Below are 22,235 nucleotides of genomic sequence, written 5' to 3' on the forward strand. Positions count from 1 at the left end.
GATTTTTTTCAATACTGCATGTAATTTTAGAAAACCACCTGACCTGTAATCAGTGAGGCTTGAAAATGTATCATAAATTCTGCCAAAATAAAGTACACTCATAATACTAAATTATCAGGATCGCCATGAGAGTAACTTTCATATGATAGGTTTATGTTAACTGTGTGCCCATTTCCTTACTTCATCTACACGTACCCAAAAGAAGGTGGACTTGTCCTGCTCTCTTTGGCTATTGAAATGCAGCTCTGATGACTCTGTCACTAAGTGGCTGAGTGGGTCTAAAATTGTCTCCCAAAATCCCATCACAGCCTTCCACAAGTTCTGCCCCCTTGACGTGTGTCCTCAGCCTTCGGAATTCTTCAATCTGAAAATTAAAGCAGAAAAAAATAGATTAATCATTTACTAGATATTAACCAGACTGGAGTTTAAAAAAATGACTTCAAGTGTACTTAAATAACTGCAATTAAAAAGGATAATATTAAAACGAAACTACAAAAAACGGGAAACGGACTTAATTCGGCCAGACCTGAGACATTAGACACGACCCTTGTAAGAGAAATGAAGACAACAAAAGTAGAGGTAGCAAGGTCAACCCGACAGCCATAGAAACCTGCTGGGTTTATTAACGCAAAAATGATACACAGCTCTCTCACAATACTTTACGTTTGCCAGTAGGATAATTAAGAAAGAGTGAATGAATGAATGTGTTAAGCTAATAAGCTTCCCAAGTATATCTTTAATTAATAAGTTCGATGTTACTGTATGTTCACATTGATTAGATGCTAGATTTATTAGATGGAGGTTTCCTTCATCAAAAAGCTCTCCTTGCTGCTCTTCTAGCCCTTTAGAGAGCACAGGTCCAAAAACACCTGATTCTCCAAAAGCGTGAGCCCAACTTCCTCCCTTAGCAATATGGATTTTCAAGTTCACCTCCCTTTCTCAGGTGGCCGCTCCAGGTCCCGGGGTTTCCCATTACCTGTGAAGAGGTTCCCACAGTCCCCAGGGATCCTTCCCATCAGCCTCACCGCAGCTTCTTTGATTTGCAGGTCTGTACTTCCTAAGAACCGGCAGCCTACCAGACATGACCCTCTGAGAAGTCTCTAAGCAACAAGCAAACGTGTGAAGAACATTTGCTAGGCTTATTCCCATCTATTAGATGGTTTACCTACAGGGCTCACTGTCTGTTATTTCATTTAAATAACACATTGTCACATAACATAGGCATTCTTCATTCCTTACACAAAAGGAGAAGCTGAGGCTAGAAAGGTTCCAAACTAACTAGGTCTGACAATTCCAAATCCACCTGCTTTTTTCCCAGGTCTACAGCCACCTCTTCAGAAATTCTAGTCCAATCAGTGGCCTATATCCTGTATATATCCCAAGATGTTGAGCAAATATGATTTGATCAGCATCAATCCACCAAAAGTTCACCATCTATCAGAGAGTTCTATCTACAAAGGTGGTTCAGACAGTACAGCCATAGAATTCTCCCATTCATAAAGTAAAAGAAAATGCAAGAGATCGACTAATTCAGGGATTCTCATAGAAGTCCCAAAACTCCTACAGACTTTAGGGGGCCCATGAAATGCCTAAATGACATGCAAAATTTTTCACGTGCATTTTTCTAAGTAGACTCCAAAATAGTTGAATCTCACAAGGTTCTAATTCAATCCATGCATTTGGAAAATAGCACAGGGGGAAAACTAAATGGCTTGTTAGATTAGAACCCAGGTTAGAAATCTGACTTCTAATGTTATTTTCCCATGTCTCCAAATACTACCTGATTTCCCTACATGGGATAAGTTTGACCCAACTACAACTGTCCTGTTTTTGTTTTTTTTAAGTGACACCTACATGCTGTAGTTATATAGAAGAGCCAATCAGATAAGCAATTAGCTATTTAATCTACATAATGTTTTCACTAGACCTTGCTAGGGTCTTAGAGTGGGAATAGGGGTAGCACCTATAACTTGCTGCATCTGGAAAGTTTCTAGAGTCAAGGTTGCAAGAGTATCCCCTGTAATTGTCTGTGGAACGAATGTTTGCGTAGTTTTCCCTAAGTGTGGAGTGGAGAGGAACCTGCAGCCAGAGGACCCTATGTTTTTTTAAGCAAGAGGACATGAAGATGAAGGCAGTAGGCTCTCCATCGAAAGGCTGGCTCTCATCCTGGCTCTGCCACCTGAGACCCAAACGACCAAATTACTTCACCTCTTCAAGCCTCAGTGTCCACATGTATACAGGGGAGACGAAATAACAGTATTTGCAAGGATGAAGTTAGAAGTGAGATAATGCATGAAAATCATTCAGCAGAGTCCTAAGCACATAGGAAGTATTCGATAAATACTAGCATGACTCCTCTTGAAACCTTTAGCATTTTGGATAAATATTTAACTCCAACTTTATAAGCTAAAAATTGACCGTAAACAGTAAACCAGTTGACTGGAAAAATAGAAAGTCATCTCTCTTTGCATTCACTTTACATGTGACCATATGTAATACCTGCAACTAGAGTCTATACACCTTGGACAGGATCCCCGATGGCCAATGTGGGCTAGAAACTTGACTGCTTTAAGAAATTCTCCGTTTTTATTGACTTGGGAGCTTATGTTAAAGCTAGGTTAATTTAATATTTACATATTCTGAACTGAAGATAAATAGTTCAAGCTGCAGGCCTCAGCCTGAAGCACCTTCGGTGAAAACAGCTTCTAGAAGGGACGATCTGAACCCACAGCGAGCCAGTCTCAAATCATTGCATTCTTGGAGAGAACTATTTCACAAGAAATGTTTTCCTCTGATCATAGCAACACTTTGAATACTTCAAACATCAACAGAGATCGAGGGGAAAAAACGCATCTTTCTGAAATGCCAATTTTTCTGAAATAACCACCCCTCAAACCCTGTAGTCACTTCAAATGGTTTCAAGTGCACACTGTGTTATCCCACACTAAAATGAGAGGTGGTGAGAAATGAACAGCATACAATCTCAGGATAAAAGTCTTCAACAAAATTCAAATGTCAGGGCAGTACAGAGACCATCATTATCACATGTATCAGAATGTATGATTTTGATGATTTTTAATGCTACTCTCCTTAAACATGGCATTTGTTTTTAACCAATTTAAACGAGACAGAACAAAGATCCAATACTTCAGAGATAAATCCTCATCTTCTGAAGGTAGCAGAGTTGAATAGCCACTGTTCTCTGAACCCGGGTTGCACTCCATTTGAACTAAGTAAGACATTTAGTCCAACCTTCACTGACTCATGAACCAGGTTATTCACTCAAAGTTGAGCTTTTAAAACTGCTTTCTTTATGGGTGCATTTCAAGGGCTAATGTCCAGGGTTTGAGGTTTGGTACTCATTATTTTTAGGAGTACCCAAGTTCTTATGCACATCCTCTAATTGACGTATTTTGACTTACATCTCATGTGTTGTGTCATCATGTTAAAACAGAAAAATAACACATACAAGGTGGTGTTCTCATCTTATTTTCTTTTATCATCAGTCAATGATGATACATGAACTAGAGTAATATCATTCCTACGGTGACAATCAAATAAAAGAGTCAAAAGCAAACTGTACTTAAATAGTCCACGTATATGTATATAGAGTGAGATTTTATAAATATGTACGAGTATATACATATATCCACCTTTTATATACTGCAGCTTTGTTGTTTTTGTTTGTTTCATTTTCTTCTACCCTATTTGTCTAACTTTCTTTCTAAAGGATCATCATTTTCTCTTTCTTACTGACCTCTTGTCTATAAACCAACCCTCATTCTATCACTTACTCCTTAATCTGATCTGTTTGGTTTTTTTTTTTTTTTGAGGAAGAGCTTAGACAAGAGAACATCCTATTCTTAGTAACATTGATGTAAACTTTCCTCTTCTTCCAGTCCCCAACCCTGGTCTCTGCCACTGTCTTCCCATCATCACTTTAGGATCGTTACTGATGAGCCACAAGCATTGGAACTTACTCAAGAACTACAGATACGGAGTATTTGACCACAGGGACAGTGCTCTCCACCATTAAAGACACTGAGGAAATATATACAAAATTTCCTACAAGTGTCTAGAAATAACACATTTTAAGAAAAGAAAGCGGGAGTTTCCAAGGAGAGAAAATCCTAGAACTACACTGCCCAGCACAGCAGCTGCCAACCCTCTGTTTGAAATGCAGCCAGTTTGCGCTGAGATGCGCTATGAGTCAGACACAGGACGAAAATTAGAACGTAAGAATTCTCATCAGTGATTTTTATGCAGATGGCGTGTTAAAATGCTATTTGGGATAGATTGTGTTAAAATATACAACTTGAATTAATTTCCCCTTTTATTTTGACTTTTTTACTGTGGCTCCTAGAAATTTTAGTCTTCCATATTTGGCTCACATCGTGTTTCCATAGAACAGGGCTGGTCTAGTGGCGCCCTTCAGAAACTCAGCATTCTCGTGTTAGAGTGCTGAACTAAGTTACCCATGGAGATCAGTGCCGTTGGATAAAAAAACATGGTTCTCAGTGTGCTTCCTGGAATACGTTCCTGCCCCAGACCCACTGAATCAGCAGCTGTGGGGTGGGGCCCAGCAATCGGGGTTTTCACGAGCCCTCCAGGGGATGGTTTGGGAACCACGGATACAGGCGTAAATTTACAACAAATGTTCTGAACCACTTGAAATCATTTTCCAACAGGTCCATGCTATGTCCCTAGAACAACCTGGTTTTAGGGTAAGAGCCCCTCAAATCCCATAAGGGGCATGAACACAGGAAGGGCCGCCGCTGAGCCCTGGACATCATCAGACTCCTCAGCTGTCCAGGACCAGATGAGCTCCCAGGTCCCACCGGCCAGGCACACACCACGCCTTACCTCAGGCTGTGGGCAGCTAAGAAGAGCTCCAGTTTCAATCCATAGGAAATACGGATTGGGGGAGGATGGAGGGCGGAGGCGACACAGAGAAGAAACAAAATCGAATATGGCTTTCCAAGTTCTAACAGGCATATAGCCACACAGGGAAAAACAAATGAACATATTCCATATTCTTTTGTTTCACTGGTGTTACTTGATGTTGAAAGAGAAAGGAAATGACACATCTAATTTGAGAAAGTAGGTAAATTAAAAAATAGATTAGTAAGGGGAAAAGGACAGGGAAGGAGCAGGAAAAGGAGAGTAAAGCTTAAAGATTAACCATTTCTCTCTGTGTGTGTGTGTGTGTGTGTGTGTGTGTGTATGTGCGTGTGTGATTGTATCAAAATACCACATCTTATCATCCTGAGGATTGTTCACATTTTAATGTCTCTGTGAAGCCAGAAATGTTCTTACAATTTCTGTTGTCAGATCTGATGAAATTATTATGTCCTTGGAATCTCATTTCCAAACATAACAATATAACTGAAAAAACATTTTTTTCACTTCAGCTTCCTAATGCTTAGACCACTGTTTATCGTAAAGTAATGTAGTGCTTATTGATCATTAAAAAAAGAAAATTACACTCATTCAAATCCATCCAATTGTGTGTGTGTTTTCCCCAGCATATGGTATGCTAAACCACAAATAATATAAAAAATTCAAGGCTTCCAGTTCCATGATCTAGAATTCTTAGTACTCAGGAAGATGTAAATGTTCCACGATAGGCTTATTGTCAACACGACACTTGAACAGAAAACTACTCCTTGAATCAAGCTGCTGTGCATTTCATAGGAAAGCAGCAACGCCGAGAGCTTTCTCTTTAACATTGCAAGTGCAGACACATCGCTATCCTACGGCAGATGATTATTCCAGATACCAGTTGTTTCCATAACAATACCCACCAGCTTCATCACATACATGTTAACCCTATGACATAAGAGGAAACATTTTTTGTCAATACAGTTTTATATTTCTCAATATAATCAGCTGTGTAGACTCCACCTGCCATTCGCTCTTCCTTTTATTTTGCATGTCAATTCTCACTTGCCGTCTCTGTATCTCCATCTTTCTCTGCTCTGCTTTAAGTGTGATAATATGAGACTTTTCAATTTTTTGTGGTTTAGATTCTAGAATCACATCCTCTCCCTTTGGTTCCTCTCATTTTTGCTCCCCTCTCTGAACCTGTTCTATGTTTGCTCTGCTTTCTCTGAAATTATAGGAGTAGCAACAGTGAAACATTCAAGTCAAGGACAGACTGATTTATGGTCTCTTAAGATTGTCATTTTTTTTTCTAAATCATTCCTAATTACATTTTAATATACATGCATGTGTCTGAGTGTGTGTGTGTGTGTGTGTGTGTGTGTGTACATTTTAACATTGTTGCCCTCTGAACAGATGCTGTAATAGAGCTTTGTGCTAGTAGCACCTAAATCTTTTTTCTTGAAAAGCTACAGCTAATTAGAAAGCCATCTATTTCCAGAGCAGTTGAGATTATTCCTTCTAACATCCGCTCCTTTGGCTTTGGCTCCCCTTTAAGAAGATCCGGCCATTAATTGAGGAGCATGGCTTGGTGAGTTAGACTTTGTCACTGGCCTTACTTGGAGGTTTTCTCTGAAGCCAGTGAGACCCACAGGCACAATGATTTGTCTCTGGACTTTAGCATAGCATACTGGTCAGCATGGTAGTAAAATACCATATCTCATGTTTACGGAACATCAGGTAACATTCACAACATTAATGTCCCCGATACCATGCTAGCAAGGGAATCCTTAACGGAACTCTAAGTGAAATTGAGAATTTTCTTTTTTGGGGCTCAGCAAGGCTAATCCTAACAGAATTTCAAAAAATAGAAATTATTGTGGTTATAGAGAAAATTTTTATTTTTTGCTAAAAGGTTTGACCATTTTCAAGAAAATTATCCCTAAACAAAGTAATGCTAAACAAACGTGACTGTCGACCTTGAGCTTCTGCTTCACCCCCAAGGCTGAGGCCGCTCCTTGTGGCTCAGTCCAATTAAACTTTTCAGTCCTTACCTTAATGTGTGTTCAGAATCTGATACTCTTCATCTCTCTCCTTCCCCCGCTTTGAAGCTCATACCTCCTCTGTCTTCCAGACATCACATCAACCACCTGACTTTTCCCAGTTCGCAAACCATTCTCAAGGCATGCCCTGTATCAGCTGCCATTCTCCATCACTTCTTTTCTCTCCTCTTCTACGCTTATGGGTTCAACCACCACTTATCTATTAGACCCCTTTCTTGGTTGTCTCAAAAGCATCTCAAGCTCTCAGTAGTTACAACCATAAACTCATATTCTCCATAAAGTCTGCTCTTCCTTTTTTATTCCCAATTACAATAAAGGGCAACATCTTAAACTCAGCAGTCACCCAATTCTACTGATTTTACTTCTTTATTATTTCTAAAGTCATTCTCTTCCTTTCATCTCACTGCCACAATCCTACCCCAGACCCGCACCTGCCTACTGTTTCGGTCATGTCTGTCTTTCTCCCAACATTCCAGGGATTCTTTGCTGCCTTCAGGAGAAAGCCCACCCTCCACAGTACAGACCAAGGCCCTGTGATGGAGGTCGGGCCCATGCTCCCTCCTGAACCTCGTCTCATGCCACTGGCCCTTTACACTACAGCGTGCATCCCCAGAGGCACTATGCTTTCTCTTGCCTCGATCCCTCTGCAGGCATTTCTGCCCTGTTGGCAATGCCCACCCATGCCACACCCCTTCACCTGGTTTGAGAAAGGTCTACCAGATGGCTGAATCTTACCCAGGTACCTTTCCTGTATGATACCACAAGGCCACACTCATGCCATCCCATGGCACTGTGCACATGAAATGATTGTTAATTTTAAGTGTGAACCTATTTAGCTTTCCCCCTAGATGATGAATTCCTAGAGAAAGGGCCACATCTTATTGGTCCTCCACTTTCAGTGTCTACTATGGTGCCTGGCAAATATTAAATTTCAATTATCAAATGAATCAGTGCATGAATTAGTGAATAAATTATCCAGATCACTCTCAAAAGAGCAATTCCACATGCTAACATCAGCCTATGACAAGGATAACGAAAAGGAAAGTAGGACTATGACATATATTACCTTATTATATCATCAAATTGCTTGTATTAATAGGGTCAATGACATATAAAGGCTGGTGAGTACATCCCAGTATCACAAAACATACTGTGTATTAAGCCCCAGTGCTTTGAAATTAAGCCATGTTAAGACTTTTGTGCTATCTGAAGCAACAATAAGGAAATGTGTATCACTGCCCTAGAATCAAATTGCACGGAAAGTAAATGCAGAGGGGTGTTTGATCTTTTACATGTGTCATTCACAGAGCAACAGCAACTGCATGACCCCAGCTCTGACAGCTCAGGCTGCAATCTTTTACAGTCTGACAGCAAGCACGGGGCAGCCAACAGCAAGCGAGGCCTTCACACACACAAGCCTGTTAACCTCGGAACTCTTGACTGCTTTGGGAACATGACGTCAGCTGGAGAAGAGACCTGGAGTAACCAGGTGGCAAATGGGGAGCACTAAATCTCATGGGACCCTGCCCGCTTAGAAGAGCTTCTTATAAAAGAAAGGTTAGCCTCAGAAAAATGTCCCAGGAGAGTGCCTGCTCCCATTTTCTCAACTCTGCTCTGCTTTGCCCATACTTTTTCCTTGGGCATCTCATCTGTGTCTGTCATTCAGGTCCTCCTTTTATGCCGATGATTCCTAAACCTGTAATGTTGGGCCTCAGCCTCTGAAGGTCTTGTTTTGTGTTTCTAACTGACTGAAAGAAACCAAACTCCTCCAATTGGGGGCACAAAACACGTGGATGGAAGTAGGAAGCTTCTCTGATACTACTGAGATTTTCCTGACAAGGTCTCTTACAGAAAGAGGGCCTCAAAGGAACTGTAATGCTGAAAAGAGCAAGAGCTGAAAGAGGGCAGAGGTTACCCAGCACTGATAACACAGAACTGAGCTGGATTCCAAATCTACCCTTACCGCCTGTGCGGCCCAGGCAGAGGTCCCTTAATCTCCATAAGCCTCAGTCTCCTCATCTGAAACCTGAGAAGAACAGCAGGAGTCTCTACATCATGACATTGACGTTCCACTCTCTGGCTCCTTCCACCAAGCCTACAAAGCTTCTATTGTCTCCCAAATTCTCTCTGCTTCCTTTTCCCATAAAACTTCTTGGAAGATAGTCTATGGTCTGTATTTATTCTTGGTCTTGTTTTTCCAGCTCAACATTCTATGAAAACATCTCGCTTCAGTTAACAATTGCCTATTTGGCAATTACAGTTCCAGTTCATGTACCTTGTTTGCGATGATGAGACAGCTCTGAAAAGAAATGAAGGCTTTCTCCATGGTAGGAGCCTCGAGAATTGGATGGGTCGGGGAGTTTATCTGGAGCAACCAAAGCAGCGTGATGGAAGGGATGGTGGAGGAACGGTAATGGAGAAGGGGAGCTAAAGGTAAGCCACAGAGCAGTACTAATGCCAGCATCAAGCAGTGTTCACACATGGCCAAGGAAACAACAGTGAAGGGTGTGAACCAAGAAGTGACATCTGGGCATATTTTTAGAAGGTTTGGCTGTTTGCCACTTGGGTGAGCAGCAGTTATGCTATCTGTATTCTCTGCAGCATTTGTTACTATTAACCTCCCTCCTCCCCATCTTGGAAATACTCTCTCCAGTCCTGGCTCCCAGGACTTCACACCCTCTGGACTGTCCTCAGGCCTTTGGGCAATTCCTCGGTTCCCGTGTGGTTCCATCTCCTCTACCTGCAATGAGGTTTAGCACTCAGCTGGGCTGGCTTATCTCCTCCTCAAGTGGAGCTGATCTGATTATCAAATCCATTTCTTCTTCTTGGACATGAAGCTGGAGTGCATTTACCAGCCTCCCCTGCGGTCAGGTGTAGCCATGTGATTGAGTTCTACCCAACAGAAAGTAAGCATAAGTGGTGTTCACCATTTCTAGGGCAACCTTTAAAAAAATTCCCCTTCCTACTGGCTCCATGCCCACATCTAGGGCAACCTTGGAAATGAGGCATTAAAGATGGCAGTCTTTCAACCTGGTCCCCTGAATGGCTGCACAGAGAAAGGCCTTCACTGTGAATAAAAAACACATCCATTGGATTTTATGGAAGAAATAATTATTTACTGTGAAAAAGCACTATAATTTTGAGGTTTATCTGTCACAGCAGCTACGATCTTTGTTAAATCCCAAATCTATGTATCATTAGTCCAAACCTCTGTTCTTAACGTTAGACTTGGGTTTCTAACTTCTTCTCTCTCTTTCACCAATAATTAGGACTGACCCCTAATTATTTTTCAGGAATGATTCCCTGGACCTCCCAGGCTGGGTTAGGTTTCTTTCCTGTTTCCAGAACACCTTACTTATCACAATTACCTGTAGAATCATCCACCTCTCAACCCTCTGGTGAACTTTTAAGGGTGAAGACTGTGTTTTAATCTTTAAGACCGTATTCTCTGTGCCTGGTTGGCACTCGGGAATAGTTTCTTGTAAGAACAAATAGATGACTGAATAAATAAAGGAATCAGGAATTGTCATATTAAAAAAGGAAGGTCCAAAGGTGGTGTGGTCAAAATTTATGAAATAATGAAAGGATGGAGATGCTGAATGCGGAACTTTTAAAATTAATCTTTAGAAACAGAAGAGTCAGAAGAAATTCTTAAAGGTTGAAAAAAGGATTTTAAAAATTTAAGGACAAGCAAAAGGAGGCTTTACTGAGTAGTTAGCAAACGTGAACTTCTTATAAAATGATAAGGGATAGTGTAAAAGTTTGTAAAAAGTTACTACAGGAAACTTGGTTTATTTACTGCTCCAGCTTTTTGATGTAGATCATGAAGAAACAATAAAACCTTCCAGAGCACATCCCTCAGACCTTGAGGGATAAGAGACATGCAAAGTAATAATATGAAAATTATTGTTTACGGCCGGCCAAGTAACTCATTGGTGAAGAGTTGGCTTGGGAGCACAAGCTCTGAGCAGCGGGGCCCCAGTTCAGATCCCACATGCAAGCCAGTGACGCTATGCCCTCTACAGCTAAGATGGTGAACAACAGCTCGACCTGGAGCTGGGCTGCTGTGAGTCACCGGCGACAGCATAGGCTGCAGTGGGCTGCCGTGAGCTACCGAGTGGCCGGCAGCCAGCGTGAGAGGCCGTCCAGTGACCGGCGACCGATTTGCCTCACCCAGGAAGAGTGCAATGATCACAATACCAACACAGGTCAGTGACGCGATGTCTTCCACAATAGACTGAAGAACAAAAGGACAGCAATTTGTCTGTTCCCCTTCCCCGACTCCCCATCGCTGTTCCCCTCCCCCAATTCCCCAATAAAATCTTTAAAAAAAAAAAAGAAAAACAAAAACAAAAAGAAAATCATTGTTTAAATGCATATTTTGTGATGTCACCTCATGTTTCACCAGGTAACACCCCAGGGACAATCTACCTTGGTGCCCCCACACACTGTGCATCAGCATTTGAAGCACCTATGCAGAGCCCAAGGTGGGAGGTATGTGACAAAAAGTGAGGCTACAGAGCAATCCAGAACTTTCCAAGGTATTCATTCTTTCTAACTCCCTCACCCTTCTTCATCCACAATTTTCCTGTGCAAGCCAAGGAAGAAATATTACAAAGCCCACATGAGACTTAATCAGAAATAGCCAGCATTCTCACATTACTTCCAAGACCTTCCTCATCCCCATGCTTGGGAAAACCACACAAAGGGATAACTAGACGAACTGAAAGTTTGACTATTTCAGTGACTTCTATTTACTCTGTGAAAACCTAGTTTTAAAATACAGGTCATAAATGAGAGCTGGGTTCTGTTCATCCTTGCCCTTTCCATTGCTTTCACTAGTTCGAGACATTTAACTTTCATCTGCAAAGATGTGACTGATCTAAAGAGTGCTAAGACATAAAACAGACATTCCCCTTTTACAGAAACAGAATTTAACCTTTAACTCAGAACTTCATTCTAAAAGATTTAAAGTACCACACTCACCTGTAGCTGGGATATAGTTAAAGGGTATCGGAATAATATCCAGGTAACACCTTCACTGCAAGGCGGAATAGTAAGAGAGCCTTCATACACCCAGTAGTCACGCAGCAGAGGATCTGTGCAAGCCATGGACATGTCACAAGAAGACAAGTTTATCAATAATAATTATGAAGACTCCAGCAATAATTTTCAAAATTATAAACTGCCCAAATAACACTTCTCAGACTGATGTCATTTTTAAACTACAGCCTCACATATATATTCTTAAACTAATCACCATACTCAATGGAAAACATCATGAATCCTCTTTCTATTATTTATAAGGATTTCTATCAATAGATTACTATGCATAGCCATATATGGCTATATAAACGTGATATACAGAGGGTGCAAAAAAAATGTATACACATTTTAAGAAAGGAAAAAACTGTATTAAAATTGTAATATTCAATATATAACAATAACAAAAGATGAATACAAGTCACGTTTGACTTCTGCGATTACAAGAGGTGCTCAAAGTGGTCACCATCAGCATAATTTTAATACAGTTTTTTTCCTTTCTTAAAATGTGTATACATTTTTTGGCACCCTGTGTGTGTGTATGTGCGTGTGTGCATGTGTGTGTGTGTGTGTGTGTGTGTGTGTGTGTGTGTGTGTGTGTATCAGGTTTAGTCACTTTAGGAGAAGTCCATAGATTTTTTTTTTTATTGGAGGATTTACCTAACTATACCTAATGTTTACTGAAATCTTACTACATGTGAGGTGCTGTTCTAAGCATTTTATGTTAACTCATTTAACCGTTACAACAAACCAATGAGACAGGTCCTGTTATGAGCCCCATTTTGCAGACAAGGACACTGAATTACAGAGGGTTACATAATTTGCCCAAGGCCACGGGGCGAAAAACTGGCAGAGCCAGGATTCAAACCAAAGCATTTGGGTTCAGAGTCAGTGTTTTTAGCCATTCTGTTCTAGCTGCTTGTGTCTTGCTTCTTCAACAGCAAAATACTAAGCATACTATGATAGGATAAAAGAAATCATTTCTATGAAATATTTTAGCTTGCATGAGAGGAACTCGTGATTAAATATAATGGATAAATGTTTAACATATGGCAAAAACTGGTTTGTTGTAGAGCAATTAAATATAGAAATTAGAAGATACACAGTATCAACCTATTTGGTTTTGTTGGAAACACTAAGAAATTTCACATAATTTTGGCAGAGATATGTGAAGAACAAAGTTTGTACAAAACAACCTTTAACTACAAACTATAGTCTGAGTATTTTATACACAATTCTCACCTGTTCAGTGAGCCCTAAATAATTAGAATAATAGCTAAGTATCATTGCAAAGAGGTTATCTTACAAACGTAAGGTTTATTTCACTCTAGAGGTTAATAAAAACCTCACTGATCAACTTTAGATGTACACCAAGGTTATGTTATTATGCTGGTGCTTAAATAGAGGTAGCAATTTTTACAAATGAAAAATGAAAATCTAAAGGAAACTCTTCATGGATTAATGGGACTAGTGGCAAAATGTTTATTATTTCAAAGGTTTACTCCATGTTTAGAGCATGAAAGGGGTACCTATTACAGAGAACATATATTATAAAGAAACTTTATCAACTAATAATATATACAGAGGGTGCCAAAAAGTGTATACACATTTTAAGAAAGGAAAAAACTGTATTAAAATTGTAATACAATGAATGACGCTAGCATTCATTTGATTAACGCCATCTTTTGAGCGAACGTCATACTACACATTGCTACCGGAATTCAATTCAACTTCGAAAAGTAATACATAGATAACGTCTCCTAAAATGTGTACATTTTTCGCACCCCCAATAGTTATATATATTCTGAGGGAAACAATGCACTCATATCCACAGTGAAAATTCATCTTATGCCACTGGATGGACACTTACCTGGTAATAAAGTGTTAGGATTAAAACAGGGTATTGTTTTGGACTTCCCCTAAAAAAGAAAAAAATTACCCCATTTAACATAAAATTTCTTAATTTTAGAATAAAAATGTGTCAGCACTAAAAATCCAAGTTGATGCCTTTTCTAAACGACATCATCAGACCCCATAGATTCGTGGGCATCTCATTCTGTCTCCTCATGGGAGCAACAGTGGCTGGTTCCAACAAGATGCCTCTGCTCTGAGTGTGTGGCTACTTTCCTTACTACCGCAGTTCAGTTTTCCCATAATTCCTTGTGTGAAACCTACAACCGTCTACCTAGTGTCTGTCTGCCCTATGTCAGCTATTTTTCCTGTTCCTACCACATCCAGAGCATAGACTTGAGCTGTGGTGTAAAGAGCCCATCCCTGGCTCAGGGAATTCTTTTGAAATGACTTTCCTTTTAGTACTTTGATCTCAGCTCCTAACCTTCTTGGCATTACAATCTGCCTCCCAGGTGCTCATATCATCCCTTTTGAATGTGGTAACTCAGGTCTGAGATCCATTCTAGATGCTCTCCTCCTCCAGAGAAAGTGTTTAATTTCAATCAACTTTTATCAAAGCTAGATTTAATTTTCAAGAAAAATATCTGTGCCCTTATTCAATAATCCCACTTATGATCACTATGTTAAATAGTGCCATTTAATTGCTCAGGCCTTTGAGGCAGACAGACCTGTCAAGGCAGTTAAGCATCTCTTTTAAGATTACTCTACGAATGCAGACATAACAGGAGACGTTAATGCATAACCTCTACATCTCGTCCTTGCTTCTAGAGACTGTCTGACACGTTAAGGAACCCGCTTACTCGCCTTCCACCATTCTCCTATATTCCGGAATGACTGATGTCATATTAGCTGAAGATATAAAGAAAAATGTCTCAGCCTATTTCTATTGGACAAATATCATTCAAAATGTGTCCTCTGGCCCTTCCTACCAGCCTATTTGACTAGTGTGTGCTTCCCCTTGCTAGCTGGCCTCATTCTGAGCCTGCTCAGGAGATCTTTGGTAGAGGTTATGCCTGGTTCAGGGTGCCTTGCATAGAGCTAATCAGACTTCATTCCCAGATTGACTTTAGAATTGGCTTTGGGTCTTTGGGTCTGTGTGCTGCATGTCCATTAGCCATACCGGATGAAACTACTCCCCTCCAAGGCCACTCACATTGCACGGACTCAGTGTAAGCATAAAAGGTACTGTTGTTCATAACAGAACTTGGCTTCCCAGCAACACCAGGCTGAATCACTACAGGGTCAAATCAACCTACATCACCTTCTCTGGGATATATTATCTTATGGCTTATGTGTACTTGCCTTTTTTTTTTCTTAACATAAATACTTTGAAGTATGGTTGCCACAATTTTTATTTGTTTCATTTGCGCAACTTTCCTATAACCAATGGGCGGAAAGGGTTAACTCAGCAGGCGTGGGTTGCTCAAATCCTCACATTTCAAAACAAGGCCTGTCTTCAAGACTGGCTCCTGGGTGATAATCTCTGAGCCCTTGGAATAGTCTGCCTTACAGAGTGTTCTTGTTTTGTTTTGTTTTGTTTTGTTTGATCATCTGGTAAGTTCTTTTTTATTATTATTAGTTCTTACAGAGTGTTTTGTGTGCTCCAGGCCTTGGGCCATGCTGTGCCAGCTTGAACAGATAAGTGGATTCTAACAATGTGGTTTATGGTGAATGCTGGTTTTGCTGAGGGCGGGGGTGGGAGGGCTGGGGTCAAAGCAGCTGAGGTCAGTCACACAGGCACAGCTTGCTCGCATGTCTGACCCCTAATAAAATCCCTGGACACCAAGGCTCAGGTAAACTTCCCTGGTTGGTGACACTTTGCATGTGTTGTGACACACCATGGCTGAGAGAATTAGGTGCATCTCCACGTGGCTCCACTAGGAGGGGATGCCTGGAAGCTGTGCCTGGTTTCTCCCAGACTTCACCCCTGAGCCTTTTCACTGTGCTGGTATTTACCCTGTATCCTTCTGCTGTAATTAATCACAACCATGAGGATAACAGCTTTTCTGGGAGTCCTTTTAGTGAATCATCGAGCCTGAGGGTGGCCTTGGGGACATCTTACACAACCAGTATTTTTATTTTCTTCTAAACGATGACTTACCTTATACTGAATGTCCTGGAGGATTTCAGTCACAGCCTTCAGGCCTACATGTTCTTTTCCTATCTGAAATATATAAAGCGTAAGCCATAACTACAAAATTTTTCCGTTCTTAGCTTTGACTCAAAATAACTAATAGAAGGGATGCTCTGGTTCACCTGAATGTCCTTCTTGGGAAATAATTAAATGACCTTTTCATTAATCATCAGGTCAACATCTACTGAAGGCAGTTAAAGTTGTAACAGAAGCTAGGACAATCAAATATTGGAGATGTTCTTGGACGTTTCCAAGAATCCATTCTAAATTCATCATGCTGTGGAGAAGGCATCACGCACTGTGCTACACATACTCGTAGAGCAAAGCAGATAAAACTGCAATATAAAAGTCTCAAGGATATTTCTGAATCAGCATTACTCATCTCATGCCCAAACTCGTCCATTTTTTGCCTGTAGCATTTCTAGATCATTATTATAGATTTTATCAATGTTGAAATTTTTTTATTTACTCAGAAAAGTGGGTATGTAATTTCATACATTAAAGTTGCCAAAATCAGGACATGTCTTGGTTACCACTGGACATAATTCTATAATCACCTTTTTATTCTCAAATCATAAGAATATGCTGTTCATGGCTTTCTATTTTAAAACCTTATATATCATTATCTATTTTTAGTGTATAAAATACTCCAAAGAATTTAAGACTGTAATAAAAAAATCTTACAGTAAGTATTCTTTTATTATTATTATTATTATTAGTTTCAGGTGTACAAAGTATAAGTGTAATCTAATTTCCACTTTTCAACCAAGTTTTAATTGTCTATGATCATGGAAGACAGTCGTAGGGAGATAATTTATAACCTCAGGTAAACAACCATTGTTGTTGTTCATTATTTTCTCTTCAACACATGAATTTTTAGAGAATGACCTATAAGGAGCTTGAATAGCTGCCAACATGTTGCATTCTGTGTCTCTCACGTGAACCAATTGTGAAACATGCTCGGTGAAAGGGCATGAAAGAGAGAAGAAAACAGACAAGAAAGTTACATAATCTAAGGCCAATCAGTTCAAAATAATCAAGACGTTAGCTATTATCCAAGTGTTTGCAATTCCTGAAATAAGATCTAAAAACAGGAAAAAAAAAATTCTCTGAATTAAAGAAAAAATACCTAAGGGAAATGTATTCCTAAGTGCAACAGCCCAAACCGTTAGGCAGAAGCCTTTGCTGCATCTTCCAGGGGAATGGACTTGCTTTGCTTCCTGGTTCAACCATGATATAGAATTGGGATGCCTACGCCCAGGGTTGGAGTCTGTTTTCATTTTGTGCGTCTCCTGTCAGATTATAACTTTTTGAAAAGGCCACATCTGAATGTTGTAAGGACACATAAAATCATGATTCAGGAGCAAGGTCATTTGTGTTGGATGCCTGGGTTCCAATTCTGACTCACTTCTTAGCCTTGAGCAACTTTACTTAACCGCTATGCCTCATCTATACAGTGGAGAGGATAAAAATGATAGGGCTGAAGATAAGACTAAACCAAACAAAGACCTCAGAACAGGGCACGGTGCATCATAATTCAATCCATATCACCCATGTTATTCTCACTCAGAACGCCATCCAGCAGCAAACGAGTGTTCCCATTGTAACCCCTCATAACTATCCCTAGCTCCTTCTAGCTATGAAGGTTCTTTGCTTTATGGGCAAAGCCTTATATCCAGCCATAGATTCCATCTCTTTCCTTTCCTCCTTCGCAAAATTTTTATCTGCAGAAGTTACAACCACCAAAACACTACTATAGATGATACTCTGTATACCCCAGTCCCTAAAATCCTACAGCAGTCGAGGTGACAACACAACCCAGTGCCAAGAGTCCATCAGGAACCATGAAACCAATTAACGTCTCTCCTCTCACCTCTGCCATCTTTCACCACCACCCACAATGCAAACCGTCTGGTCAGTTTCCTCTCCTAGAATCTCGGCCCCGCGGGGTGCTTTTTTTCCCCACTTCGAATTCTAACCTCTCCTCATTTTCCACTGTGCCCTCTTGGAACAGGTTGACAAGTTTCCCCACCACCTCCTGGTCTATGTGAACCCCCCAGGTCTGCCATGACCACCGCTTCCCAGGCCTCCAATGGACGTTGTGCAGTCTCCCTCCCATAGGACGGAAAGCTATGGTCAGTGCCCTGCTGTTCTGTTCGGGTGGAGACTCTGACCCACGTGCACAAGGCTGTCTGCTGAGTGGACCGTCCTCCACTGATGCCATCATGCTCTGCTTGTCGTTTACTGACCCACTGGTCACTCTCTCGCAGCCATGACCCCTCCCATCACCCTGGAGGACTTCAGCATCCATGTGGGTGACTCGTCCCCTCCCTGTTCTATCTCTTTACCCCTCAGTCCATGGCTTTCAGCCCCATTCCACCTGAGCAAATCAATCCTGAGAACACACCCTGGATTTGTTTTCTGATAACATCTCACCCATCCAGCTCCCCTCTTTCCTCTCTCTTCCAACTAGCAGATCACAAGGAGCCCAGGCTTCCGGTAGCTTCTAGCTTTGTCTCTTTCCCTTCCTGCCTGCCCTGAACGACATCACTTCAACCACCCTCCATTCTCTAGTCCCTCTGTCTTCCTAAGGCAAATGCTGAGCAATGGATCAGTGTAACAATTTGCTAGAATTCTCTAATCCTCTACCTGGATAGACACCAATCCACAATACACTGTCCTGTGCAATGGGGAACGTCCAACCTCAAGTGGGTCTCCCACACTGACTGTCAAGTCTATTATCACTCCTCTCCTGGGCTATTTCCAAGCCCAATCGCAAACCCACATTTCCTTTGCTCTATAAATGACTTTGCTTTATAGTCTCAGAAATAATCAAGGTCATCAGGCATGAACTCCCCTAATTTCCTGCCTTTCTTCGCCTACAAATTCATCCCCTTTGTACCCACCCTCGCCTCATGACCCTCTATTTTGAAGAAAGGGTGGGTCCCCTGCTAGCCAAACTTCATCCGTCCACTAAATAGCTCCATCCTGTGCCCTGCTGCCATCCTCAGACTTTGCTACATCCATCATCCCCTTTCTTGCTGGTATTTTTAAACTCTGTCTGCACTAGCTCTATTTGCTTAGAATGAAAACACAGGCAGAATTCAGATCTCAAAATGAAACAAACAGGACTGTGCTGTAAGTCATCACTAGTTATTACCCCTCTGCCTTTCTTTTCTGGAGTCAGGCTTCTTAGAAAGGAATTCTACATTCACTGTCTCTGGCCCCCGGCCTCCCGTTTTCTCACTCCCCTCCCCTAAGCACAAGACACCAGATAGATTTCAGTCCCCCTCCTCTCTGCCTCGGCTACCACTGCTGATCAGACTTCCTTCCCTTCATGAAATTCTGCTCTCATAGTTTCTGTAGTTTTACTCTCTCCTGAAAGGCATTTTCACATAGATAACCTGAATTTTCCCTCAGAGCACACTTATGGAAAGTTAGAACAAGTGTGCATGCTCTCAAATACCGATACTATTTTCGAAAGTCTTGGCTTTCAATCCAGGGCTCTAATACTCCCCATCACCTGGTACATGCAAAGAAGCAGTAAGTGAAAATAATAAGTTATCATATTTCATTCCATTCACAAATATTTATTGAGTGCCAACTCCAGAGATCAAGCTAACATGTTCCCTTCCCTTCTATATATGACTACTTGGTTATTTGTATTTTTATTTTTATTTCATTTTATTATTTTTTATTCTTATTTTTTAATAATGAGACATTGCCTCCTACTTTTGCTGCCTCATCTTCTCAAATTTAGATGTTTTACTAACTTTTTCAGGTTACAAAAACATGGACCTTAATAGTTATTACTTCAATATATGAGAGATTATCAAAATATATTTGTATGATTTAAAACATTTTTATCAGTATTGTGTGATTCCATTTTATTTATACAATGCAGTGGTAAAATAGAAGAAACAGAGGGCCATGCCTGTGAAAAAGCCATAAAATAACTTGTGAGAAGATGATTCATTTGAAAAATGTAAGGATTTGTTTTTAAATTCTATGACATGTGTCATACTTTCAAGAAACTGATTTGAAAATATTAAAAGGCTAAAATGGAATGGCTATATTCAAACATCAAAAAAGAAATATCTTAGAGATATTTATAATAGAAACTTTTGTAATTAATTATATAATTGAAATATATGGCACAAAACAAAGGGCAAGTTTGAAAAGGCCCATTACCCAACTCTCGTCAGAAAATTAAGTTACTATAGACCATTATGCTGACATTACTGGTCTAATCCCAGATTATCCAAAAGGCAGCCTGGAACCACACAGAGTGGAATAAGGGTTTCTGGTGCTCACTGGTGACACTAAATCACTATGTCACTATAACCAATGGCTTGACCTCTCTAGCCATTGGTTTCTCTTCTGTAAGATAGGGGAGAGGGAAGCCTAAAATTTCCAGGATCTCTTTTACCTCTAAATCACTTATCACCTCAAGCAGATGATACAACAAAGTTAAAAAGAGTCACCTTAAGAACTAAAGTTTTATCTTTGAAAGCGTGTGATTTGCTTTTGTACATTTCACTAAATTTATATAACATTCTTTGCTTACCACAGAGCTAATCATTTAAACTTTATATTGACTATATCTACCAAGGTCTTTGCCAGTCTTATTTTTTTCTAAAGATTTTATTGGGGAATTGCGGAAGGGGAACAGTGTTGGGGAATTGGGAAAGGGGAACAGCTAAGTTGTTGTACTTCAATCTTAGTTGTGGAGGGCACAGCTAGCTCCGCTCCAAGTCCAGTAGCTATTGGTCTGCCCATCAGCAGCTCGCAGCTGCTCAGGTTAAGTTGCATTGTTCTATCTTAGTTGCAGGTGGGCATAGCCCACCATCCCATGCGGGAGTCGAACCAGCAACCTTGTTGTTAGGAGCACATGCTCTCACCAGCTGAGTCATCCTGCCACCTGTTGGCAGCTCAGTGGCAGCTCAGCTCGGGTGCAGCTCACTGGCCCATGTGGGAATCGAACCAGCGACCCTGTTGCTCAGAGCTCATGCTCTTAACAAACTGAGCCACTCGGCTGGCCCCTTGCCAGTCTTATTTTACCAATGCTTTCTATAAGGCACTGCAAATCATCTTGGAATGAAAAATTATTACTAACAAAGAACTAAAGGAATCTACTACATGATTATTGATTTTTCTTAGATTTTTCAGTAAGCCAAAGTCCAAAAACATTTAAATTCTTTTTTATTAATAAAATAAACACTGCTTTCAGAGAAATTTTCTAAATCATTTCTCCAAAGACCCTGAATGCCACTCTGAAGAAAATTTCTAATAAGTAAATGAACCAATTTCTACCAGAGAATATGGCTGCTCTCTCAAGATTGAGTTTTCTACTTTTAAATGATCAGTGTACTCTGTATATGTGTTTAATGTCACCTCTAAGAGAGAACAAAAAATATTCTAGGTTCCGGTGCAAGATGGTGGTGTAGGAAGATCCTAAGCTCACGTCCTCCAAAAAAAAACACAACAAATCTACAACTACATAGGGAACAAGTCCCTCTGAAGGGAACCTGGAAATTGAATGAAAAGAGTCGCCATGAAAAGGGACAGTACTGAGAAGGGTAGGAAAGGCAGAAATATGGTCCCACTAAGGGAAACCACACCCCCCAGCCAGTGGTTGGCCATACTGACCCCCGCACTAGTGGGCGTGATTTTGGAATCTTACAGCTAGCCTGCTGGAGCCAGTGAGAGCCCTGTGAGAGTCCTGCCTACCCCTATAACTCAGCCAGACCTCGCAGCGGGCTGGATGATAACCCTACCCACCAGTGTGCGTGCAGTAGCTGTGGCCCTGCCACAACAGAAAGACACATGAAGCCCACACAGGAGACACCCTGGAGCACCTGGCGCTGGTGGCCAGAGGGGACTGTAATGCTGAGCGCCACAGGACATCTACATCAAGCCACATCTTTAAGACCAGGAAACAAACATAGATGATCTACCCAATATACACAAACAAACACAGAGAATTAAGCAAAATGAGTAGACAAAGGAATATGTTACCCAAATGAAAGAATAACACAAAGCCTCAGAAAAAGAACTAAACAAAATGGAGTTAAGCAAACTACCTCATAAAGAGTTTAAGTAATAATAATAAAGAAGTTCACTGTAACCAGAGAAGAATGGATGATCACAGTGAAGACTTCAACAAAGACATAGAATAATTAAGAAAGCACCAATCAGAGCTG

General features: G+C 40.7%; 1 protein-coding gene across 1 annotated transcript in view; it reads right to left on the reverse strand.

Moving 5' to 3' along the window:
* Window positions 1–22,235, reverse strand: part of CA8 (carbonic anhydrase 8 (inactive)) — a 92,374-nt gene that overhangs the window by 18,877 nt on the left and 51,262 nt on the right. The window contains exons 5-8 of the mRNA XM_019661129.1: window positions 16,000–16,062; window positions 13,858–13,906; window positions 11,931–12,043; window positions 196–364 (exon numbers count right to left, since the gene is read on the reverse strand). Coding sequence (XP_019516674.1) covers window positions 230–364; window positions 11,931–12,043; window positions 13,858–13,906; window positions 16,000–16,062 — 360 coding nt within the window. The 3' untranslated portion in view covers window positions 196–229. The remainder of the gene's footprint in view (window positions 1–195; window positions 365–11,930; window positions 12,044–13,857; window positions 13,907–15,999; window positions 16,063–22,235) is intronic.

This window comes from Hipposideros armiger, unplaced genomic scaffold, assembly GCF_001890085.2.
Source record: "Hipposideros armiger isolate ML-2016 unplaced genomic scaffold, ASM189008v1 scaffold_336, whole genome shotgun sequence".
Classification (NCBI taxonomy): domain Eukaryota; kingdom Metazoa; phylum Chordata; class Mammalia; order Chiroptera; family Hipposideridae; genus Hipposideros; species Hipposideros armiger.